This window comes from Pseudomyrmex gracilis, unplaced genomic scaffold (assembly GCF_002006095.1).
Source record: "Pseudomyrmex gracilis isolate BER0280 unplaced genomic scaffold, ASM200609v1 scaffold_57, whole genome shotgun sequence".
Taxonomy (NCBI): domain Eukaryota; kingdom Metazoa; phylum Arthropoda; class Insecta; order Hymenoptera; family Formicidae; genus Pseudomyrmex; species Pseudomyrmex gracilis.
Window position 1 is genome coordinate 718044 of NW_018020641.1, and position 26445 is coordinate 744488.

The 26445-nt window shown below is 38.0% G+C and overlaps 4 protein-coding genes across 9 annotated transcripts; 2 read left to right on the plus strand and 2 right to left on the minus strand.

Moving 5' to 3' along the window:
• Window positions 1-1202: 1202 nt before the first annotated feature.
• Window positions 1203-13066, plus strand: LOC109853948. Of its 4 annotated transcripts, XM_020426556.1 has the most exons (10): window positions 5731-6772; window positions 6856-6858; window positions 9880-10012; window positions 10139-10296; window positions 10619-10850; window positions 11468-11666; window positions 11766-12001; window positions 12109-12208; window positions 12320-12556; window positions 12862-13066. In XM_020426556.1, the coding sequence occupies exons 3-10, from the start codon at window positions 9902-9904 to the stop codon at window positions 12975-12977; spliced, it is 1389 nt and encodes a 462-aa protein (XP_020282145.1). In that variant the 5' UTR covers window positions 5731-6772; window positions 6856-6858; window positions 9880-9901; the 3' UTR covers window positions 12978-13066. The 4 variants fall into 4 exon arrangements, with proteins under 4 accessions (XP_020282142.1, XP_020282145.1, XP_020282143.1 ...); XM_020426553.1 differs by lacking the exons at window positions 5731-6772; window positions 6856-6858 and adding an exon at window positions 1203-1860; XM_020426554.1 differs by lacking the exon at window positions 6856-6858 and having other exon boundaries at window positions 5732-6772.
• A 970-nt stretch (window positions 13067-14036) lies between these two features.
• LOC109853967 (proton-coupled folate transporter-like) lies at window positions 14037-17144 on the plus strand. Its single transcript, XM_020426588.1, has 6 exons — window positions 14037-14663; window positions 14778-15035; window positions 15197-15546; window positions 15672-15948; window positions 16032-16214; window positions 16382-17144. The coding sequence occupies exons 1-6, from the start codon at window positions 14579-14581 to the stop codon at window positions 16615-16617; spliced, it is 1389 nt and encodes a 462-aa protein (XP_020282177.1). The 5' UTR covers window positions 14037-14578; the 3' UTR covers window positions 16618-17144.
• Window positions 17145-17182: 38 nt separating this feature from the next.
• On the minus strand, window positions 17183-19908 carry LOC109853970 (sepiapterin reductase). Of its 3 annotated transcripts, none has more exons than XM_020426593.1 (5): window positions 19587-19908; window positions 18998-19176; window positions 18411-18825; window positions 18035-18342; window positions 17183-17861 (listed from the first exon to the last, which is right to left on the minus strand). In XM_020426593.1, exons 3-5 carry the CDS (start codon window positions 18643-18645, stop codon window positions 17619-17621), a joined length of 786 nt encoding a protein of 261 aa, XP_020282182.1. In that variant the 5' UTR covers window positions 18646-18825; window positions 18998-19176; window positions 19587-19908; the 3' UTR covers window positions 17183-17618. The 3 variants fall into 3 exon arrangements, with proteins under 3 accessions (XP_020282182.1, XP_020282183.1, XP_020282184.1); XM_020426594.1 differs by lacking the exon at window positions 19587-19908 and adding an exon at window positions 19279-19522; XM_020426595.1 differs by lacking the exon at window positions 19587-19908 and adding an exon at window positions 19257-19282.
• A 153-nt stretch (window positions 19909-20061) lies between these two features.
• Window positions 20062-26387, minus strand: LOC109853969 (vesicle-fusing ATPase 1-like). Its single transcript, XM_020426592.1, has 10 exons — window positions 26275-26387; window positions 25927-26015; window positions 25056-25280; window positions 24247-24874; window positions 23886-24110; window positions 23505-23804; window positions 23123-23413; window positions 22674-22858; window positions 22382-22540; window positions 20062-22302 (listed from the first exon to the last, which is right to left on the minus strand). Exons 1-10 carry the CDS (start codon window positions 26284-26286, stop codon window positions 22185-22187), a joined length of 2232 nt encoding a protein of 743 aa, XP_020282181.1. The 5' UTR covers window positions 26287-26387; the 3' UTR covers window positions 20062-22184.
• Window positions 26388-26445: the final 58 nt, after the last annotated feature.

Sequence of the window (26445 nt, forward strand, 5' to 3'; positions counted from 1 at the left end):
CTTTCGCCGTGATTGTCATCCCCCCAACGTTATACGCTCGTGCATACGCTCACGATGATCGTTTTATGCAAATTCAAGTATGTGCGCGCCTCGCGCCGGCAGCTGTGTAGGCGAATTTTCGATCGGCAAAAACTATGTTTTTCTTTCCTCCCTCTTTCTCATTCTCTAATCCGTATTAAAAATAAAAGACTTACTTTTACGTCGATCGAAGTCTCATTGTTCGCTTCTGCTTCATTTATTTATGCGAAAACAGAAATACCACACATCGTTTAAACATATAACACTCGACTCGAGTCGCAAAGGTCAAACTTGCGTCAAATCTGCGCGTTAATGAAATTTCGTTCGGGCGGGAAGTTCGCGAACAACACGCGCTGCAGCGCCACGCTACAAAGTGCAGTTGACCGCAGTCGATAAAAGAGAAATCGAGTTTATCCGATCCAAGTTTTCTGGAAAATTGTACGTTGTCTGCCGGTGTTCTGGTTGATACAGAGATTATTCCATAGATGGCGCCACTGAAAGCGATCATTCCACCGACTCACGATGCTTTTGCCGCGCTGTTACATTCACTTTGCTGTGAGCTTCGGTGGATATAGAAACTAATTTAGTTTGAATCCGTGCTACTATACTTTTTGATATGTCAATTGAGTTGCTATACTTACTACACATATGTGAAAAAAATTACTTTTCAGAAAAATCATAAGGGATTTAGGTAAAAATATCTTTTGATATAAGTTGCAATTTCTTTGGTTCTTAGTTTGACAATTTTTCTTTGCAAGTCGAATGTTGTCGCTAACTTTTTGTAAAAACCTTTTTTTATCTGTTATTTTTTTTTATCTGTTATTTGTTATTATTTATTGTGCACATTTTTATCATTATATACACATTTCCAGTTCTCCCTCATCGTTGAACATCCGTCGTCCCGACCCTGTCGGAGATCCGCTAAGGACGGAGGCGGCGGATAGAAGAAAGAGAGAGAGAGAGAGAGCGAAGAATAGACGACGAAGTCGGCAACAGAAGACATCGAGAGACAGTTCAGTGGCCCTCCTCCTCCCTTCGCGTCGCACCTTACAGTAAAGGCCACCAGCTCCTTGTCCTATTTTTGACGTCATCGGCGGTGAAGGCAGACAAGGGGGTGGCACGCGCGCATGCGCGCACGCTTGTTCACCAAGATGGTGAACGTCCTCCTGTGCGAGGACCGACTCTCACTTGAAACGGTCCACTACGGTAGCGAGCGGCGGCAAAGCGGAGCGGAGCGAAGACAAGTTCTCTCGCCGAATAAAAGCGCGCGCACTACGTTTAACGAAGCTCCTCGGGAATCGTTTTCTTCCTTGTTTTTTTTTTTTTTTTATTCACAATCCTCTCTTCTTCTCGTTTTGCTCGCTCTCGTATGTTCGTTTTGCGCGCTCGCGGACTCGCGCGCGCGTAAGCAGCCGCAGTAAGTGCGCGTAGCCGTCGCGAGTGGAAATCCTATACTCGCAGAGATTTCTCTGTTCTCTTTCTTTTCTTTTTTTATTTTTGTTTTTTTTTTTCAAGTGCGCGCCGCAAGAACCAGCCGTTGTTCTTCGACGTCACCGATGATCGGTGTGATTCGCTGATATCGCCGAAATATTACATCGCGGATGACGACGACGGATTGTTCCCCGCGAGGAACAGGCCGTGCCGCGAGCTAAGCGCAACTTTCGCCGATTATGGATAGGTGAGAGCGCGCGCGCGCGCGGTGACGAGACGTGCCGTGTATCGAGCAACCGCGAGTGTCTATCTCGACGTGCCCGAAGAGTTCGCGAGTATTATTGAAGACACGACGGTGGAGGAGGCGATCGCGGGGCGCCCGTGCTCAACAGGCGCTGTCACTCGATAAAGGTACGTATAGATGATAATCGCGGAATCGGGAACGCGCGCGCGCACGACATATGGAGAACTATATGTGACAGGAATGAGAGGGTGAGCAAGTGTCATCTTCTCGTCGAGGAACCTCCCGACGGGGGAATCCTGTCGGAGCGGTGGAATGTCAAGCGCGCGGCGCGGCGAAACGTCGTATGTGAAAAAAAAAAAAAAAAAAAAAAAATACAAACACAATAAAAATGAGTACAACTGTGCGTACAAATCTACATGCACGCGTGAGGTATGTGAGAACACATACCTCAACTAACGTATTTTCGCAGCGAGGATGATCGTGCGCGCGGATCGGAGCGCACGACGCCGCGCGTCGTGTTTCGTTTAGATCATCGTCGTCGTCGTCGTCGTCGTCGTCGTCGAGCTCACCGACCGACCGTGGGCGCGACATTTGCTTACGTGCAGCAATACATTCTTGCCGTGGAAGCCGCGAGGAAGGAGAATGATCGGGCGAGCGAGCAATGTGAAAGTGAGTTCTGCTCGCGGACCGTGCCACCCGAACGCCGATACAGTTCAGCTCTGAACCAGTCGCGAAGTCAAGGCCCTCTTTTCTTCTAGGTTTAATGCAGAAGAGTTCCTTCGCCGCTCGGCTGCGTATGCAATTTTAAAACGACGACACGCACACGCCTTCCTCGCGGGTTTCCTTATCGCGCGTATGCGCGCGACACGTATTCGTACGTGTATTCGTGAATTTGTTTTGCGCGAAACCTCGATTCGTTAAAAATTGTCGGTCGGAAAAAGCTGCAGGCCTCGACGTGGTGTGATTTTTCGCGAGGGCGCGTGAACCGGAATTTCTGCCGTTCATTTCGCGTGTCCCGCAAGAGAGCAACAGCATAAGCGTGTTTCGCGAACTACTGTACCACCGTCGCCGCCGCGACCGACGCGATGTCGTAACATTTTTTCCTCCTCGTTTTCTCGCTCTCCTTTTCCTTCCTTCGGTATAATCGCGTGTCGTCACACAAAAACGGCGCAACACTTAAGGGAGTAACTCCGAGAGCGATATATTCCCGAGGGGTCTAGAACACGAACTCCGTTGTTATTAATCGCAGCCCCCCTCCCGAGCGGCGGGCCGACACAAATCGATGTGTTTTCTCCGTTGTTAATCAATGATAAATGTGGAACCATGTGGCCTGTTTACCTGGCTCTTACCAGCGCCTGCTCGCAAAGTTAGCTCGCGCCTATTTCTCCACAATCTTTTTTTCATGTTAAATTGTCGTGTCAAAAAAGGGACGAAGAGTTATTAATTATCAGAAAGATACGCGTGTTTTTACGTGATCTCACAAAATGCGCCAACCGCGCACAGATCCGGTCTCGGGGGAATCCCATCGCGAAAACGGGTATTCGCGGGCAGAAAGATTGAGAAGAAAAAAAAAATCGGTATAAATTTCACGCGCGCAAAGTTCACGCACTTCGATATGTTCGATAACCGCACGTGTGTGTCTCGCGTTTGTTTTTTTTTTTTTTTGTTTTTTTTTTTTATTCGTCCGACGAAAAAAGCGGCGAGGTGATCGACGGCGCGCAATGAGATTTTCCGTCTCATTGCGGCGTTACACGAAATCGGAAACGGATCGGATAAGAGAGATCGAAACCCTCGCCGGGAAACGGTCGGGAATCGTAATCTCACCGACATCGCCGTACCGGTTTCCGATCTATGATTCGCGCCACGCCACGCGAGTCGATGCGATTGCGAGATTGGACTTTCGCGCAAGCGGCGCGGCGCGGCCGGCATAATCGTGAAAGCCGCGCCGCGCGCGCGCGAGGCCGTAAGCGGCCTACTGCAAGCTGCGTATTACCGCGTATACATACATATGTGCGTACTCCTGCTTCCGCAGCGGCGAATTCCTTGCTTTCTATCGAACCTAAGTCTGAAACGACGTCTGCACTAAACACACGCTGCGTGTGGAACGTGTTTCACGCTTGACGTGCGTCGTGCCGCGTGTCGTTCGATTGTTTATCCATTTCGCGCATGCACAGAGATTGTGTCTCACAATCTCCGTTTTTCTCGGACGCGACGCGGGTTACATATTACCGTGAAGAAAAAAAGAAATGCGAACGATCGAAGGCCGATCGCTCCGCGTTTCCTACCGCGATTCGAAATCGAATTCCACGGTGAAAGGTTCTAATGATTAAGTCCTTTTAAATCAGTCCCCCGAAACCGAGAGACCGTCTCGATGAAGTCTCAAGGAGAAATTCGACGAACGAACACCAATACACCAAAGTTCGTCACGAGAGATTCTTGCTTGCCACATCGCGTAGGCTCTGCCAATAAAATTAAAACTACGAATCGGCTAAGCGCTTCGAAACGTCGAAACTTTCTTATGAGAAAATTTATCTATATTCGTTGTTTCTCGATAATCCAAATGAGAAAGAATCGAACGTGCGCTAAGTTGTCGTCAGAATAAAATTGTCATTGCTTGATCGTCAATATATGGGTATTGAGTCATGTGACCGGTATTGGCAATTGCGTGGGAAAATCACATTCTGTGTTTCGAATTCACACATTTAATATATTGTATATATTATCGATAAAAAATAACGGAGTTCGAAATAACGGAGTTAAATTTCGGATTTTCTTTCGACACCGTTAAAATCCCGAATCGAATATCAAATGTAGCGCGCTTCTACATCTCTTTAATTTATTAATTAAAAAAAAAAAAGAAAAAAATAGATGAGACATACTTCTGTTTCTGTGCCATTTCTCGCACACGTGTGGTAGAAAGGAGATTGTAACTTTTATGAAGCATCGATTGTGCGCTTATATCTCGTAAGACTTGTGTAACAATAATTATCGTCGGAGATCGAGGAAAAGGCCGACGCTTGTAAAAAAAAAAAACACACGGCCAAACTTATTTCGAATACAATCAAGTCTGTGTCATCATCATTATCATCATCATCATCGTCGTCGTCATCATCACGGATCATTAATTGGATGTTAAGTAACTTGTTACAAAGTTTATAAATTTATTTCTATGAAAGCCTCCCGCGAGAAGAAAAACAATCTGTTACGGATGATAGGAATTGTCGTACACGAATGGCATTTTGCCGCCGTTACTCGTCATTGGCGTTTTTTCTTCATCGAGTTCGTAATTGAATGTGCGAATTGAACAGAGACGTCGAAGTTTCTCTCTCGATAGAGCCGCACACAGATTTATTAGCGACACGAATGATCGGCGTGTCGTATACGCGCAAAAGTCCCGCGCTTAATTCTCACACTCCCTTAATTGTAGCTCAGCGCGCTTCTTTCGTCGTTTTAAACACTTATACGACGTAGGTGTGTTTCGCGACAGGGTTGTCTTTCCATGAAGAATGGTGCAATGTGTGTGCGTGAATACTTGGCCGAGTATAACCAGTTTCCTTCCACTGCTTGAAAACTCGCTGTGTTGCACTCATCGAAGTCACTCGGCGAGTTGAGTGAGGCTTGGCGAAAGAAGAGAAAGAGAGAGAAAGAGAGAGAGAGAGAGAGACGGAGACGGAGATCGTAAACGAGCACGAGTGAGAAAGACAATGAGCGAATGGGCGAGAGTGAGGAATAAAGTAGTGCGAGATAGAATGGCGGATGAAAGGAAGAAAAGGGTATAAAAGCGAGGTGGGAGGAGGAGGAGGAGGAGGAGGAGGAAAAGAAGAAGAAATGTAGACAGAAATTATCGGAAAGAATGCGACAAAATGATAAGGCAAATTAGCGAACAAAGACTCACGACACAAATGTGAAGAACAAGTCATAAGAGAAGATGCGCGATGAAAGCGAAGACAAAGAGAGAGAGAGAAGCAAAAAAGGAAAAAAGACACACGAGAGACTGACAAAAATTACGATAAAAAAAGCGCATAAAAATAATGGAAGAAGATAAAGAGAAGAAGCAAAGAGAAAAAACGCTGATTTAAAGAGCCGATAGAATCAGAAAGAGAGAGAGAAAAAAAATCAAGAATACATGAAGAAATACACGAAGGAGGAATGGAGAATTGAAAGAGATTCCTCACGAGATAAAGGAATGAGGAGGTAAAACGCGTCTTAAGGGAGGAGAAGAGACGTGACACCCTCGTAACACAGCCCCGGAGAACGGAGAAGAGACGAATGTTGAAAAGTTGAAGAGAATCGCGGAGAAACGGGGAAACACACAGAGGAGGCGGTGAAACAGCGATCTCGAGAATCGAACGGAGAGAGGTGGAGGAGAGAAAGAGCGTGCGAATGGTAGGAAAGTGCGCGTGTGTGTTTGTACGTGCCGCGCGCGAACGTACACCATCATCGAACCTCCGAGAGTGGCGGCCACGCCGCCGATTTCTCGGAGAGAGAACGGGAAGGTGGGGGTCCTTCGGTGTGTGTGTATATACCCCGGCCACAGGCCGTGTTAGACGCCGCCGTTGGTCGTGTACAACAGCCTTCGCATTCTTCGGAGAAGTGAAAGCAGTTTCAGGGAAATTCTGGTGGCGACCGAGCACAGGCATTCGTTCGTTCGTATTTCGCGTACGCTTCGTTCGTAAAGCCGAAAGCGGAGAATTGGTCGCTCGTGTGTTTGTTTTCTCCGCGCTTTGGTCAAAACCGCGGAATAATCGAATTCAAGCGCGCTAAACGAATTCGATCGAGAGAGTCTGGGGGGGGGAAAAAAAAAAAACCAAATCTTTCCCTTGTCTTTTTTTTTTCCACCAGACAGTATCTCGAGATTTTGTTACGAAACGGTAAATAATTTTCTGTGAACGTACACGCAGAAACGAGAGACGTTATGCGCGCGTCGTACGCGCGAAACAGATGGCGAGTTATTATTCGTACGCGATTTTGTGCCCCGCGGTGAGATAATGGACAAGCGCCATGAGGCACCCGCTGCTACTACGTGGAGAACCGTGTTGCGAAATCGTCGTCACAGGAGAATAGAAAATCGTTGTGCTTGTGAGTCAGAAATATTTGACGATTCGTTTTTTTCTTTATTGCATTCTCTTGTTTAGAATTATAATTCTCTTTTCCCTAAGCAGATGGTAGATGGCCAACCACGCTCGCTCTTTCACAAACGCGGAGACTCTTTCACCGCCGCTCGCTACAAAGAACGTTCAGTTGTTACGTAAATGTTGCATCATTACGTCAATTATTTTCTTCTTATCTTCGATATCGCTGTAAAAAAAAAACAAACAAACAAACACTTTTGTTCTAAAATTCTCTCTCTGTCTCGCGAGAGAATGATTGTCTCACAAAAAATGATTTTTTTCGCCAAAACATCTGAAACCTACTTCTTTGAAATCGAAGACACGAGAAAATTTGTAAAACAAACTAAACTTTATGCAATTTATAAAAAAAATACAAGTAAGAAATTTATCAAATGTTTTTACGTATATATTATACATATTTTTTTTTTTTTTTACATACATGCTTGAGTTTTTTTTTATTTATCTCTCAATGTTTAATAACATCTTGATGTATTTGATGTAACATTCTGATCGGTAAGCGCGCATCTTTTTCATATATTCTCGTCACTATTTTAACGAGATCGAAGAGATCTGAGAGATTTAATTTATTTTCCGCAACCGTGGAGCCGTCGAAGTAAATGAAAGTCGCGCTCGACTTCTTTCTAAACACCGTCAAATCAGTCAACCGCGACTTGCGGCTCTCGGCCGCGTTCGATCCACACCCGAAACCCCGTATACCTAGTACTGGACACGACACTTTCGGAAATCCCCGTCAATCACGAAACCTGTATCTCACTCGCCATTTTATCTTGTCGCAGGTCGCAGGGAGAGAGAGAGAGAGAGAGAGAGAGAGAGAGAGAGAGAGAGAGAGAGAGAGAGAGAGTTCGCGTCGAACGCGCGGTTTCTTTTGGTATTTTTTTTTGTCACGCTGATTGTTTCCGTCACGCGTCTTTCCGATGAGACATCGATGAGGTTGTCGCCTTGACGCGCGAAATTCCACCGGTTTGAGCTGTGAGGTGATCGGAATCCGACCTTCTCGTCGACGGTAACGTGTCGGACGACGCGCTACGCGTTTTTCGGGGATTTAACCCGGACGAACGACCGTCCGACTGTTGCGTGCCGTAACTACTTAAACGACATTACGGTATCTTCGCCCATACGAGGCGCGTTGTATCCACACGCATTGAATGCGTTTGAAGTTACGATTAAATAGCGGGTACGGTGTATCGATTTATATATCGGGAAGTAACGTTCGAAACGACACGAGACGATCAGTGAGTCTCGCGAGTCTCGATGTGCAAGTTTCTCGACGTCGAGCGGACACGTGAATATATCTTCGGAACAATCCCTCCTATTTTAAGTACAGGTAAATATTTTTTTTATTATTTTTTATCAAAAAAGCATACTCAAGAAGATGATACTTAGGAATTGGAAATGTAGAATACAATAAAATAAAACTAGAACAGAATGAAATTGCTTCAAATTGCTTCAAATTGTTTTGTTAAGTGGATCGGTGCACTTCAAAGTTGTAAAAAGAAATGAAAAGGAGAGAGAAAGAGAGAGAGATTTGTGTCTACTTTTTTCTTCATTAAGATGCGACTATAAAAGATTTGCGCGCGAAGAAGTGGAATTGTGAAAGTCAATTCGAATAGTCGGTCATAGTCAGCGATAACGCATCTAATAACATTTTCGCGATGCCGGAAGCTCGCGGTAAATCAAGCGTGCTCCACCTGCGTCTAATGTCGCTTCGATAAATCCGACTTGTCCACTCTCGCATAAATTTTCTTAAATTCCTCAGAGAGAAGCAACGTTGTGTTTCCTGACTTTCGCATTTCTTTCCAAGAGAGCCGGAACAAAAACAAATTTCCTCAAAATTAATTGGAACGAGACCAATTTATACGTGCATTCTTGATTGTACGCGTACTTTTACATTCTTGTGATATTATTTATCTTGTAATTGTGCCGTACCCTTTTATTAAAAGTAAATTTATGTTTAATCGAAAGTAATTCTTAATTTTCGTAATAATTCACAAGGATGACAGAGAAAGAGAGAGAGACAGAGAGAGAGACAGAGAGACATTACGGCGTGTACTAGAAAATTCAAAGAATTTTCTCCGCGATTGATGTTCATTACAATGAACCTCGTCAGGATCAGAAAAGGTCAACGACGGAGAAAATAGCGAAATGGCATTACACATAATTCCCTCGGACGTGAAGATCAGCTGAAATGACGTCACGTTACGAAGCCGGATTTAAGTTCCGCCCACTATCGCACATACGCGTGTATATGCACGCACGCATGCGTGCCTCTATACGTGCTGCGAATTGCGTTACGTGGAGTCATGTCGAATATGTCCCGTAAATCGCGGCAACGATTTTTTTTTTCACCTTCGCCATCCGGTCGCAAGTCGCTTCGCGTTATATCTGCGAAGCGACTGGCAAAATAAGCCATACAACCGCTGATAGCAACGTGTCTGTGTGATATCGGACGTTAAATACTCAGGCGCCGTTTCGAGCGTGGGACCCGAGATTTCTTTTCCTCATATCTTCCGTTTTACGTTGCGCGCGCGCGCGCGCTAAACGTTCATCCTGTATATGGAATGCGCCAATGAAATTTGTTTATGAAGATACTTATGCTTACGTTGAACTTGTTGCGTTCATTCATGAGAATCAAGATGACGCGGCGTCAAAATAATGACAGACAAGAAGTTTGTTTATTTGAACAATACACAATACTTCGATTCTCTCTCTCGTTTTCTTTTATGTTCGACGGTCGCTCAAAAATGTACAGTCTGGTATGAAGTTAGAAGTCATGCGGTTCTTTTTTTTTTTTTCTTTTTACTTTGGAACGCGCGTGAATTAACGACGTGATAAAACAAGACGCGTTTGAATATGATTTCTGCAAGTAATGCAAGATTAAAGAAAACGAGAAAAGAGAATCGTCGCTTGTCTGCGCGTTTCAAAAAAAAAAAAAAAAAAAAGCGAAGAGTTTCACAACCGCGATATCTTTCAACTTGTCAGCCAGATTTTTTCTTCTCACTCGAAATGAAGCAGAAAATAAATTTTAGCTCCCCTTTATGTGTCTTTTGTTTTCAGATTAAATATCAAGTCGCACAAAATGGTGTCGAGACGGAAGATACTTTCGCGCTCGCGAGATAATCTCGTGGAATCGCAGTACGAGGATCAAGACGAGGAAGACGTGTGGTATAATTTGGACAAATTGTACAAGGTAATTTGTTATTATTACGCGTAACATTTTTTTTTTTAACGGGTTTTTGCGTAAAAAACCGCGACGTTTAATGTCGTGCTTCTCAATGTCGGCACCTCTCATGCTTAAAATTCGTTTGCTTGCTAGGATCACATACAGGAAGTCTTAGACAAATGGAATCAAATAGACGACGAAATTTGGGCGAAGGTAATTGTTTTCGAGAGAAACAGACGAGTCGCGAAAGCGTACGCCAGAGCGCCCGTTCTGACGATAAACGGCTCGAACGACGGATTCGACGGATTCAGGTAATATAACATACAAGCAATATAAAAAAACAGTTTTCTTCTCGCTGTTTATATACAACATAGTTTTGCGTTAAAATATATAAACAGTTGTGTGTTTCAATAATTTCTCGGAAGTTGTAAATTTTACCGGCTGGTGAATCTGGAACAAGTTACGGAATTCGCGGTTCATGAACAATGACGTAAAACAGTTTCTACTTTTTAATTTTACATGAAGATAAACACAGAAATTAGCACGCGAGGAGTCGCGTTAATTAAAATTACATGTTATTACGCACGTTTTTTTTTTTTTACATTCACGTGGTGTGTTAATTTGTTATTACAGGATAGGACTTTGTGGATTTGACAATCCCATGCGGGATCCGAAAACGGAAGAGGCGAAACGTCACATTAATCAGGGTGTGAAGATAAAGATGGACGAGCAGGGCAACATTCTCATCAAGAGATTGTGCAAGAACAACGTGTACGTCAAATCGACGAATCAGGAGGACAACGCGATCGGTTCGGAGATCATACGGAATTCGCAGGGCGCGCTCGAGCACGAGAAACCCGGAAAGGTGAAAAACCATCGAATATGTTTTCTTTGCCAGTATTCGGGATCGTCCGGATGCGCGCATCCGGATTTTTCGCGTGAAAAAAAAAAAACATTTGTCGGTGAGAGCATCGAAACAGGTCAACCGCGCGCGCAAGGTGTGGCTCTGTTTCTCTCAATTAGAAGAAAAAAAAAACCTTTGAAAAGAGACATAAATCGCGTCGAGATTTTCTTCGCTTTGCGCGCGCGAGAAAATCGGTACGTCGGTTTTTATCATGATGTTCAGAGGGGAATGCATGTTGCCGGAGAAAACCATCGCTTTTCTCATTAAAAAACTATCCCGAGCAACCAAAGCGTGTAATAAGAGGCATTTAAATCTCCTTATCTGCATGAAATCATACACAACGCGCGTGCGCACTCGATACGAAAAGAAAGCGAAATATATCATAAATACATATATATATTCTTCCTGTAAACAAATATAGATTAAAATTCATAGTTGTAGTCATAGCTTGATAATTTATTTACATTCCTCTGCATCGGTAATATGTATTTGTTTGTGTTATTTCTTGAAAATAAAATTGTTAATGCGTTCTAATGTTGACGGATACTAAGCGATGATGTTTTTTTTTCGCTTTCCAGCTGTTCGATATGAATAAATTCCAAACGAATCTATCGCGAGAAACACGGAGAGCTTACCCGGACAGACGACGATTGGAGATGCAATGTCTGAGCGCGATAATATTCGTGAGAACGGAAGCCGATTTGCTTCAGTGTCCGGTCTGGGTGCTCATCGTCAATGTAGTCGGACTGGATATGCTCAAATCGAAGCTCCCACCAGGTATACTGTCCGAATGACAGTTCACAATCGGTGTTAAATAATAACAATGCAGATTTCAAATAATTTAAATAATCTCTCTGTTTTGTTGTTGTACTTCAGTTTTAGCGCTCCAAAGGCCGGTGGACATAAAGAATAGACCTAGAATACCAATTCCGGACGAAGATCCCTACAGCGTGGCCGGCGTGTCGTCCGTAGGTCCTAGCGAAATAATGTCAACGGACAGAGATTCACGGGAGCAGATCTACGTGCAATCAACGAGTTACCAGCAGCGCCGCGCGGAAAAACCACCGAAATTGCCTCCTAGAGAGAATCTCTACGGCCATGGTATTCCCAAAGTGAGTATTAAAAAACGTTTTATGTATACGCGCATCTCTCCGTGTATCATGTTGACGAGCAATAAGTGTCATGTTTTTGTCATGTGTCATGTCTTATATCGTTGCAGCCTGACTACGACGATATAGAGGACGATTACAGCAGAGCGATAAAACATCCCATAATGAACGATGAGAAGCGAAGTAAACACGACGATAGAAAAAAATATGGTTGGTAAAACGTGTTCTTATGTTTACAAACAATTTAAAAAAATTGTATACATAACATGTATCCAGAAAATTAAATTTGAAAGCTTTGCATCGCAATCCTTGTGTTTCTAGACGATCCGTATTATTGCGGTTTGCGAGCGCGCGTGCCCAATTTTGTGAAAATGGCGAGAAACGGTCAGAGTAAAGTAACGGGACCGCCGCCTCCTCGAGGACATCCCAGGACACAGCCGGCGCCGTCCTACGCGGGCGCCGCGTACGCTAGTAGTCAATCCTCTCAAATATACGGACATCTACCTGCACATCGGCCACCCATTATGTATCATGCCAGAAGCTTCGAAAGCGGACTTGGTGAGTAAAATTATACGATAATTTATCTTTCTACAGTTTTTTTATATAGAAATTTATATTTGTTATAAGTATCGACATATAAATAGATTAGTCCAACACAAAGACGTTAATTTTTATTGTAGTACACATCGACAACAGTCTCCCGACCCGTTCATGTGTGATTTCAGTGTTTTATATATTATTTTTATTCTCTTTTTTTATTTAATGTAGTCGCATAAACTATTCTACAACATACTTTTTAAATGTCTTATACTTTAAAATAGTGATTTATATATTTAGCAATAATTATTACTGTACTTTCTCAGATTCGGACATCAGGAACGAGTCACCGTACAACCACATATACGGAAGGTTACCGATCCCAACAAGAGGCGTAATACCTCCGACTCCGCGTGCTATGTATATTGGAGAGTGGGATTAGATGTAAGAAAAATATCTCTTTAGCGTTTTGTACTTATAAGCTCTGTATATTGTTAATATACCACATAAATACTCATATTTTTTATGCTAGCATGTGTGTATATATTTATTTGTTTCAAACCCCTACCTAAAACTACAAATTAAACGTAAAAATTACCGACTAAAGTAAGCAGAGAAAAATTAATTGTTTTAACAGAACGTGTACAGAACGTAAACTCTGTACTTTTTTATATTTCTTAATTTATTTTAATGTGAGATAATTTGTTTTCAAAAAAAAAAATATCTTTCCCGTGTTCATAGATGCACGAAATAAAACAAAATACTTGATTAATAATTAAAAATAACAGCTTTAATTTGCGCGGCTACAAAATTACAAAAATTACTCGGGCTCGAGGCAACGCGGAAAACAGCTGTTTACTTTCTCGCTCGTCGACTGAGACGCAGTCCGATTATCATATGTTTTTCTCGCGTCAAAGATACAGAGCTGTGCTCCGATTCCTCACCCGAGTGCATCCGAGTGTCATTTTCTTCTTTGTTTCATATCTAGTGAGTGATAAAGATAAAGTATACCCGGATGAGGAATCGGAACTCATTGTCAGTGAGGATTCCCACTCTTGTCAAAATCGCTAGCATCGACCACCGACGGCTTTCCAACAATCGCTCAGTTAAAAAAGTATCAAAACTTGCTGAATTTTATTATAAATAAAAAAGAATTTAAATTATAAATAAAAAGAAATTTAAATTCTATCCAGTCTAATGTGTACTTAAATATTTAAATTTTTTTAAATAAAACAATAATTTAAATTTAAATTTAAATAAAATTTTAATAAAAAAATTCAAATCATATTTAGAACAGAACCTTTATAGTGAAAAAATTTTTGTTACGCAACACTATGATGTTCTATACATAATAGCCCGTGATTGACAAAAAGTAAAATTGATCTTGCAAGTTCTAATGTACGCTTTGCGAGACGGTTGGTTTTTATGCACGAAATGACTGTGTTAAATACCGCTGAGATGGTTCGAGTTTTTGCTAAGAGAGAGATACGTTACGTCGCGGAAATCAGCTGATCAGTTTTATCATTGAGAGTAACTGACGGTGTGTGTGAGGCCAGTTTGCATGACTTGCGCAACGAATACACAGCAATAAGTGGCAGTGATTTTACATGGTAGCGATTTAAGATAATAATTGCCGTTGTGATTCACGCCATTGTCCGCAGATATAAAAAAAACATGTGATCATAATAATATTCACTGGATTAACACGGATATATCAGACTATGAAAGGACACAATGACGTATATATAGAGTGTATATATATTTATACATTTTTCGATATGTATAAAACCTTGAACAAAGAAACGAATGACAGCTTTAACAAGAGATACGTTTCGCGCAGTTGCTTATAGTTGAGACATAAGTAGTTACAGTCAGAAAGTAAAAAAACATAAGTAGTTACAGCCAGTAAGAAAAAAAAAACAAGTGTGCAACAAAGTGTGTACATTTTCTCGTCGCAAGATTTTGGGTTCTTATCGAATGGAATAGTTATGCAGATGGAAGTGAGTTATAAATTTTCGATGAATAATTAGTTTGCAAAATAAAATGGATCGAGTTATAACAGGATGGAAACGTTACATGTTAGTGCAACCACCTATTCTCCTGGTCTTAATTGCCTTATCAATGTCTGGTAAGAAGTTAATCTCTTATAGATAACAAGTTTTTATTTTGTGTGTGTGTGTGTGTCTGTATATATATATATATATATACATATATATATATATGTATAATTATTTTCTTTTAGGTGCTATCTTCACAAATCTGATAGTGTATCGCACTTGCATATCAATGAAAATAAACGAGACAGAGTGTTTATTACTCAATACAAATAGCAGCAGTAAAGAAGCTATCAAAATAAATTCCAAGGTACAGCCGTATGCTAGTGTAATTCTGATGAGCAAATCCTTCGTCGAAAGTATCTTCCCTTCGGTGCTTTCTTTGTTTTTGGGACCATGGAGCGACAAGTACGGGAGAAAACCTGTGATATTATCAGGTTATATAGGTAAATGGATAACAAATATGTCATTGCTCTAAAAACGCTAGACAAAGGCTGTCTTTATTGATGCGCATAGCATCAGGTAGTGGTCTAGTAGTGGCAGCGTCTAGTAGTGGGATTTAGAAAAAAAAAAAATTTATTTAAAAGCTATTATTCAATTTTTATAGGTATATCTTTAACTTTCCTTCTCATTGCCGTAATGAGTGATCTGAACGTTTCGCCTTGGTATTTTTTGATAGCTTATATTCCTATTGGCCTGCTAGGCGGTATATATGTATTAATGTTAGCTTCGTTATGTTATGTCACTGATATGACGAATGACAGTGAGCGAGCATGGCATTTGGCCTGGATAGATGCTTTACTTAATCTCGGGTTATTAATCGGTTTGCTCAGTGGTCCATTAATATTTGAGGAATATGGGTACACCATTGTTTTTAGTATTTCGACCGTGTTGAGCATTATAGCAACATTGTACATATTACTTGTTGTTCCGGAGATTGTACAAAGATCTTCTTCTGTGAGTGTTTAAAAGTATTATTTCAAACGTTTGTTCGGTGCTTGATCTCTCACTCTTAAAATCTGAGATAGAACAAGTATCGCTGTAAGATATAAAATATAATATATAATAATGCATTTTTATAGGGTATCTGCAAAATATTCGATTGCACACTTGTAAAAGATCTTATAGACACGTGTGTCAAAAAGAGAGATGGATTTGATAGATTGTTAGTTTGGTGCTGCATAACTTGTCTTACAATTCTCTTGATCACCATGCAAGGCGAAATCGCTATCGAGTATCTGTTTGTAAGCGCGCAGCTTGGTTGGACTGTAAAACAATATTCCAATTATGTAGCCATAAATGTCGTGCTCGGAATAATTGGTACGCTATTTGGCATCAAAATAATGCGAAATTACGCAGGTACCGTTTTTTTCTTAACATCCGAGTCTTTTTAAACTATTTAAGAGAAATACCGACTAATTTGTGAAATACATTAAAATCAGGAATGCCAGAAGCATTACTTGCTGCAACATCTGTTATGTCATCCCTTGGTGGTGCTTTGGTGTTAGCTTTCACGTGGCAATCCTGGCATATGTATTTGTCAATATTTATAACCATGTTTAACGGGATATCTAAACCAATGATTCGCGCAATATTGTCCAAAGCAGTACCTGTGCAGGATATAGGTAAAGTTTGCATTTTGATTTTAACATATCAAATTGTAATGCATATACACACACGCAGAATATTTTTGAAAATGTGTGTAGAATTAATTAAACACTTGTTATCTTTCGAAGATATGATTACATCAATTTCATAATGAATACACTTATTTATATACACATATTTACAGGAAAAGTTTTTTCTCTGGCTACGTCTCTAGAAACAGTGTTACCATTTGCGGCAGCCTCTCTGTACACTCTTCTTTACACCAAATATATGCCACCTTTGTACCCTCAACCAGTTTGGTTTTTATCAGTAACATTTTATATTATAACTATTATAATACTGATATATATTCAGGTAAAAATAATCAAACGCAACGATATAGCTTACACTTCGGTGACAGAAAGCGACTCTGCTAGTTAATTTATTCATTATTTTTATCAAAAAATGTTAACAAAATTGAAGCCAAGTGATAAGCAACTCTAGTTATATTAAAGTGATAAGCAACTCTAGTTATATTAAAAATTAAAAAAAAACTATATTGCGCCCTCGACACTGTGGGTGTAGTCGAAGTCTCACTGCAAATGTTTCTAAGCATCATTCTATAATTAACGAGAAATAAAGATAAAATGCTTTGAAACATTTACAGTGAGGCTTTGACCCTGTGTGTCTTTATGTTTGAACGCGCAAATTTTAATCAATGTGATTGACTTAGATCTTTTCGTATCTCTCAAAAACTATTTATAATCTATATAATTATAATCAATATTTTGACATAAAAATGATATTAGAAATTTGATATTAGAAATTTGATATTAGAAATTGATATTAGAAATTTCTTTTTGAAATGATCTCAGGAATCTGATATTAAGAAAAGTGACGACAGTAGTTGTAGAATACTTTTTATATTATATGTATGTAATATAATATTGTAAAAGATATATATATATATATATATGTATATTTTATAATCTGTAATTTAGGACAATTAAGATTATATTTTTACATACAATGTGTGATTTATATAACCTATAAAAAAATAATAGAAATAAAATAAACTGTGATGAAGACTTATATTACCTTATAATTTCGACAATACTTGCTACAAAACTACCTTACGGCTTCTGCTTTTGGATGGCAACTGATCGACTCGTACCACACATATATTTACTGCGTTCGGTATTGCAAATCAGAGTAGTAAGAATGCTCTTTTATCTCAAAAGTTTTTGTAATGCGATTGATCGATTAGATTTATTTGTGTTCGGGTTTACACCTTTGACCTCTGTTTTGCAATATCGAACACAGTGCTGATAGCGCACTATCTAAACACAGTTTAATCGTTTACATAAACTTTCGAAAAAAACGTCATATAATTACATCAAATATCTCTGCGTGACTCCGATCGAGTCTTAAAGATTAAATGTCTACAATTCATCATAATAATCCACATGATCGGCCGATTTGTACTTATGTACCTTTAAAACTTGTACAAGACGATTAACTGTCTGTTCTGTAGTCAATACAGTATTTTTTTCTCGCATATCGTTAAATAACTTTCTGGCGTTCGAATCTACTATTTTTTCTCTTGCCATTTCAAACATGTCCGTGTCAACAGGACCTGGCGAATAACTAAGCACATCCACATCAGGATTTTCCAATGCAAATACCTGTGAAAGCATATTATTCGTAAATACCTTGAATAAACAATTAATAAATAATATAAAGAATCTTGAAATATATTGATAAATTTTGGAACTGTCTACTACGCGTTATTACTTATAATAAATAATGTAATAAATAAAACTTTAAAGATAAAGTACTTTAAAATATATATACACACCTTAAAGTACATTTCTCGTGCTGCTTTTACAGAACAATATTCACCACAGCCAACTTGTGCTTGAATCGCAAAAAGAGATGTTATATTAATAACCATCTTCTTAGTGTTATTGTCAAACGTATTCATAACTACTGCGTTCAAAACAGCAGGGACCAAAAAGTTCACATCATAAAATTCTCTCCAAGTATTTAAATCCGTCAACTCATTGACAACCTTATTGATGTTGCCCATTGTACCCACATTGTGCACTACGACCACTCGGTCAAATTCATTGTAACTAATATTTTTTAACGATCCAGATATGGCTTCTGTAAAAAAAACTATTTTTTGTAAACTAATTTTTTATAGCGTAATCTTGACAGAAAAAAACTCTTACCTTTCAAAATAGTTTCGGTAGCTTTAGCTAGATCTATACTAACTGTATGAACTATCACGTTGGAAGATATACTTTTTGCGACTTCTTGTAAAGCATTTTCACTTCTTGCTAGTAAAAGAACATGTGAGCCTTGCTGCAATAGCGAGCCGAATGTTATCGCAATTTGACGTCCAATACCACGACTTGCACCTGTTATCAGCAAGAAAACTTTGCCGGACAATGCTTCTATCGACATGTTTTACGTAGAAAGTTTATGGAAGTTTAATTATTCTTCCGACTTGTCTTCTGTTGATAATTCTGTTGATGGCTGGTTTGTTTGCAATTCGTTTGAGATATCTTGTTCCTGTTCAGCTTCTGTGGTCACTTGAAGCTGATCTGCCTTCAGAAGATGTACCAATTCACTGGCTGTTAAGGCCTGTGTAAAAAGATGTGAATATTTTTTACCAAAGTCACCACAAAGGAGCTTGATCTGAGTTTTTTATAACTAACGCTGAATTTTATTTCTTTCTAATTTATTTAATATTCTGAAATTTTATTTATCTCAGTAACAAAACCGACAATATTAATTTACTTTATTAATTTTTTACCTGTAAGTGTGGAGCAATATGCCGTATCAGAGGATTTGACACCAACTCAGCTTCTTCTTCGGAGAAAGGCTTATTACCAGAAGTGATTAAACGTGCAATACAATCTTCCTTTGCCGCTGATAATGATGTCACAAGGTCTTTTTTAGTTTTACCTCCTTGAAGAACTCTCAATCTCGTATCTGTCAAACACACATACGCATATTTGAAAAAAATATAAGAGTAATTTCTTACAAAAGAAACATATGGAAATATGGATTACACTTTGGGAATCAACTACCGACCTCTTAAGAATCTATTTTTTTGCTTATCTCTTGCTCTGAAATGACGTAAATTGATTCGATGAATTATATAGTACTCTGTCGAGCAATGAAGGAAGACGGAAAAGTTCCCTTTTTCTATACGTCGTTCACCTTATCACTCGGCTGTCGACAGCTGGAGCAGGAAACTGGAGTGAGCGGCGCATAGAAGGGGAAAAATTGTTTTCTCTCTCCCGTGAAACTGATTCATTATTCAGCAGTGTACAGCAAGGAATGGACACACCCATTAAAACCGACTGTTAGATTTATATATCTTTCATAAGCGGTCTTACACAATTTTTGTAAGTATTGTTCCGAGTCGGACAGCCGTCGGCATTCGATGTCTTTATCCAAAAAGGAATCCTCAAAGCAATTGTCGGGCCCGTCGTTATTGTTGACACCTGTTCCGCACCAAGGATCACTAACGTCGGTTTTCATTGTTTATAACTCAGATTTTTTTCCGCTCTTGATGCCTGATAATGGTTTTTTATACGTTTCCAATTTTTTGTTGCTAACTACTGATTGCCAGAAAGACAATTGTGCACGCCTGCGCGCGCATGCTTAAAACTCCGCTTTAAAATTCTACATACGTTACGTAGTTGCAAACTCACATGTCACGGGTCTTGAGGAATTTGATTCAATCGCACTAGTTAATTTGGTCAATCGACTAATGTGAACATATGATCAATTTTGCGAGATCTCTAAAAAATGTATTATTATTAAATATTATATTACTATTTTTTATATATATTTTTATTTATCTTGCATCAATAATAGAGATCACATTGATAAATGCACAACAGTGTAATACAGAGATGTGTATATATATATATATATATTACAATATATATGTTTTAAAGAATACTGCACACAAGTAAAATTGTTTATGAGACATATCTATATGTATAACGCAAATTTTTCTTGAATATACACAGACCGCTCTATAATCGTATGTGTACGAAATATTACATCTTGATAGAAGCTATAATAAATACAATAACACAACAAGTAAACATGTTTTGTGTATACAAAAAAAACATCTCTCTCCAATAGATAAACTTATATAGTTAAAAGTCGCATTATTTTCTCACAATGCTAAAATATGTCCTACGCTTGTACATTTCTTTCTTAAAAAAAACTTAACATAAATAAATATATATATATATATAATTAGCGCCAACAAATAAAATGGTATATAGTTTTTATTATCATTGTAATTATTCAAGAATAAATATATATCAAACTACAACATCGGAATGATCTTCTCTGTTACGTGCCAAAAATATAGCGAAGAGCTTACCCAAATATTGACTAAATCGGCTGTCCTTATAACTACTTCATACTAATTATAATTTCTGAAATATAAAGACAGACGGATATATTGAACCAACGTGTAATATAGGATCATCCATTGCATACAATATACATGTGCACTTGCCAATGCACTCAACAATACATATAGGGCATATGAGAATATAACAAGTACATATCTCTTTGTATATAATATTGTGTTTGGTAATTAAAAGTTGAAATACCACAAGATCTACTTCCTTTCTTGAGAATAAAACAATTCGTTTGTTTTTACAAACAAAAACATCTTTCTCTGAACTACAAAGTAGAACAGTGTTTCCCAATGGTTTTCACATATCAGCACATGTGAAAGACAAATGTTCATTAAAAATAAATTGTTTATTGTGATAATTGCAACTCGTAATGTTACATGTGTGCCAATGGACTGTTCGTACCTAAACTGATAATTATTGCAGTTCTTGATTAAAATAAATATATTCGCGCGTGTAAATATTGCATTTCTCTTATTTCGCTAATATAACTTTGTTTCTAACAATATTCTGATTGAGAAGCATTGTTCTAAAATCTCAATTGTACTTTTGAGATACTACCTTTTCTACTGTATATGTTGAAATATATTACGCAATATACAACTATATAAATACACATTTAGTTTATTATAATACCCATAGCAAGGTTTTTTATATTGCGGTCCTGCTCTCTGCATTATAGAAATCTCTTCCTATCGCTTTAAGTAAACTTTGGAAAAGAAACAAAATATTTCTAAATTCTCAAATCAGCGATAAGATTTAAAAAATTATCTTGTTTGCAATTGTCATTTCTATAGTAAATAAGATAAACATAAATGCATATAATTTTTGTATAAATTTCTCTATTCATTGTTCCTACCAATTTAATCATCTCTTATTTACATAATCTGCATAAGAAAGTAATGCGCTGTAGTAAATAATTTTTACACTAAAATCGGAAGATATTGCATGTGTAATCGGATATTTCCATTTTTTTTTACATGTTATCATGATGACTATACAATAATTGTACATCGTTATTATGCACAACAATCAGATATTTTCAAACATGAACATATTTTTAAAAAAGAGAGAGAGAGAAAGAAATTAAAAATTAATTTTTCACAAAATATTTTTTAAATAAGAAAGTTTATCTTTTTAAATAAGATACGTATATAACTATAAGTCAGCTTTCAGCTAATCCAAAACTACATGAGGCGTCCCACGTAAGTAATTATACAAAAGCAAGAATTATACAAAATATTCCAGTACTTATTTCTGCAACTAACCGAAGTAACATCTTTATTCTTATATATCTCAAAATATATGGAATTGATATATTGGTTTTCAGATATGCATCACAAAATGTAAGCTGATATTATTTCCTTTTATATCTATTGGAAACTTACTGTGACATACAGAAAATCTAGGTATCACCGACTATACTTTGCCACTAAATTTCTATTTCTACATAAATTACTACGATCTGAGAATGCATTCCTTTTAGTGGCCAAAGGAGGAATGTAGCACAGTGGCTATGTGCAATCAAAATTAGCATGAAATAAACTATACTTATTCTAGGCCACCTTCTTCCTCCAATTTGGATAAGAACTTAACAACTCTATAAGTCGGTTCCACTTGACGTGCCATGTCTATCAGACACAGTAACTTTTTAATACCAATAAATACCCTAAAATTATAAAAATAAATTAGAATAATTGCTTTCATTTAAGAATACTAACTTAAGAATATAAAGACCAGGAACTTACCGTTTTCCTTGAAGCTTTGCGTGTAAAGAAGCCATTTCATGTTTCGAGAAGAGATCAACTTCTTCCAATACATTCAACAAATGATCGGGAGTTGATAAATTAGGCACATGAAGAATAGTATTAAATGCTGAGAGTATTTCCAGATCATCTAATACTTGTCTACAGAGACGAGAGTGTATTATTAGAAAAATATATATCTCTTATAATGTGTTGTTTCAGTTACGTATTAAAAAACAAAAAAGAGTTATACACAAAGAATATATATACAAGCAAAAAAGAGTTCTTATTTTACCTGCGACTAGAAGTGCATAGAATCAATAGTTTACGACCTGGAGGCGGCGTCTTTTTCAATAATAATAAAAGTGCTTGCAAAGTTAGATTAGAGTATCTTGGCCCAATTGGTCCGTAATCTAATAGACGTTCTATGTTATCGACTAAAATACAACTGAGCTGCGAACGATACGCATCATCAAATACCTAAAATAAAAAAAAAAAATAAAAAACAATTAAAGTAGTTATTAAATTTATCACAGTCTTTATTAAATATAATCAAGAAATTAATATTTATATATTCTTAAATATTAAGTATAAGTAGAATAATATAAGAAATAGAAAATATGATAAATTGATTTTTTACGCTTTCTTACGCTTATATATCAATCTACATACTATGAATAAGAAGGAAAGCTATGTTTGTCAAGATCAATGAGACTAGAAAGGAGATGAAACATAATACATTACCTTCCTTATAGAAAGACACTTGGCTGATTCAATATAACCAACCATATCTTCTGGTGTGCATACTTTAACAAATGGAAAGTCAGAATTCTTTGCAATTTGCGCGGCGAGTGCTGTCTTTCCACTATTCGGTGGTCCTTCCAAAAGAACAGACACAAGCCCAGCTCCCTCAGTTGCACGGGCTTGTTGAATGCACAAAGTACCATCAGCAAGAATCTCAGCCACTGGCTTACCCCAATTGATAATTCCACGCGTCAATAATTGAGTCAATTGTTCAGCACTCGTACCAAATGCCTGAGAAATAAATATATATATGCTTAACTATTCTAAATAATTTCTTATTTTACTCTATAAATCAACTAAAATTTAATTTAAATTTTCTCACCGGTTTAACATCATGCTCCAACGCATGGAAAAAGTCACCTCTGGTCACCATGAGTTTTTCCATCGCAGCTGGATCTACTTCCACCTTGTTAGAAGCTTTAATTAATCGATTCATAGCAGTACTTTGTGCTGCTCTGACTAAACCTTCTAACTCCGCACCGCTGAAATTTTTCGTTGACACCGCCAATTCTTTTAAATCTACATCAGGCGCTATCTTTTTGTAATCTTTCATTCGGGCTGTGTGAATATTGAGAATTTGAAAACGTCCATGTTCATCGGGCAAGCTTATTTCCATTTGTAGCTAACATTAAAAAAATGAAACATATACATTTTCCAATTACACATTTAAGTATATATTTTATTAAACAAAATTCAATCTTACCTCCAATCTCCCAGGTCTCAACAAAGCTTCGTCAATCATGTCTCTTCTATTAGTCATACCGATAACGAGAATGTTATTTAGTTGTTCGACACCATCGATCTTTGCAAGTAACTGATTAACAACTGTATCGTGAACTCCTGTGTTTCCGGCAACGCTACCTCGCGACTTACAAATGGCATCTATCTCGTCGAATATAATTATATGAAGTCCACTGTTTGGACCAAGCTAAAAACATATCAAATTTTGTTTTCTTTTTAACTACATGTTTGTAAAATCAATACAACTTTCAATTTTTAAATACATACACTATGTATAATATTTTCTCAACTCTTGACACAAATACAAATTTTAAATTTTTTACCCTTTTCTCTTCGTCTTCTGCATCAGCAAACAATCTTCTGATGTTAGCTTCACTTTCTCCAACGTATTTATCCAAAACTTGTGGACCATTTACAATTTTTGGCTCCCTTGCATTTAACATCTTTCCTATTTGCCGAGCCATTAATGTTTTTCCGGTACCAGGAGGTCCATATAGTAAAATTCCTTTTACGTGTTTGCATCCCAACTGGGTGACAACCTCCGTCGGGAAAACACGAGATGCGAATGCTCTTCGGAAAATGGCGCTAAATTCTTTGTCCAAACCGCCAATACCCATTTTCTGGAAGTCCCAATCTGGATTTATAATCGCTTGTCGAACTGCTTTTCCCTTAGCTTGTCCAACGAGATTCAAGCTAGAATTTTCTGCTTTCTCAAATTGTATCACGGTATCGCCTAAGCACCGACCCAGTTTGGTTTTCTTGGGTACTGTGCTTTGTCCTGAACTAATGGCTGATAAATCGGCAGCTTCCAAACTTTTAACAACCAAGCCAAGCAATTTCTTATCTTTAAACTGGAATGCCAGCTGCTGACCCACGGTGAATGCCTGGCCTGAAAACTGTAGCAAAAAATCTTTGGCCATTTCATCTGTATTGTATGGCTCCAAAGTGACACTGAAACGACAATTAATAAAATAAATAAAAATTAACAATACTGCCGGTAACATAATAAAAATGCAATAGTTTTTCCAGTCTTATTTAATAAACAATTAAGAGCAATATTTTTTAAATTATGATATAGTAAATAATATATATATAATCATATCAAGAGTCAACACTTAGTCACTTAACGTACGTTTTTTTCTGCAAGAAGTCAGCTTCCAAAACAATGGTACATAGACATTCCGTGTTTGAAGTTGGATCAAAGTGATAAGGTCGAACTTCAATTTCTTGATTAAGAGACAATGTTGCCCATTTTCGTTGGGGCAAGCTAAAACCAACCGTACAACGTGGAATTTCATGATGTGTTCTCACAGTGAACACAAAATGATAATTCGGTGCTGTGGTTACTTCAATGTGTCTGTAACAAAAATAACAAGTACATAACAGTTGAGATATTTATTCAAACTCACGTGTAAAAATTTACACAAAAAGAAACAAATACATATATATATATATATATATATATATTTATTTCACAACAAATATCCAGCATAAGGCTCTCAAAAAACGTTTAAATTTCGTGTTGTCAGTTCAAAATTTAAGAGCCTGGTGTATGTCTCTCGTCTATGGCCACTGAGTCATTACATTGAATTAAATTGAAACTTTAAGAGCCTAAACTTTTTATAAATTGTTAAGATATTTATATTCTTAACATAGGTAACAATTTGTGTGTGTATATACCACACACACACACACACACATACACAATGGATATATAAAGATACGTGCATCCGCACATATATATGTATATATGTAGACGTATGTATCTTTATTTTTAATATTTTTATATGTCTTTGACACAAATGTGCCAATCGAGGGTTAAAACATACATATGTAATTGTAAAAAATAAAAAAATAAAATTTAATTACGCACTATTAAATCCATTGGCTTTTATTGGGTTCAATGTAATTTTTAAAGTGCAGACACGCGCGCAAAAAAACTGCCACATAATCCAATATAAAAAAAAATCGTTAGAATGCGCGCAATAATAATAAACTCTTACCTGACATCGTCGGGAAAATCGTCAGCATTAATAATAGCACAGTTGGATAGACTGAGCTCGTCTGTAGGACACCTCACTGCTTTCATCCGCTGAATCAGACAAAAATACGTTATCTCGTATTTTATTCACGACACGCACAAAAAAAAAGCTTCAACGAAACAGTATCGATGCGGAAGGATGGACAGCAGTAAAAAAAAAATTGTGTGTTTTACGTGATAACGCGTTGTTCTTGTCTTTGGAAAATTGATCGGAGAGAATTTTTTTGTGTGAGAAGATCATTTTCTCAACGAAGCTCGAAAATTTGCCAGAAATCAAAGTCGCCGATTTGTTTTGCGTGACAGTACTCACCATCGTTGACATTATCTTACGAAAATCAACAGAGTTTAGTAACAGTACCACTGTACGTGTACATTAGCGCAACCCAACGCAACCCTCTCTCTGCTCCTTTTGGTATTGATGCAGCTGTTCATGCAGCTGATCATGCGCAAGTGGTGGCACTATCATCGCCCTCTCTAACCA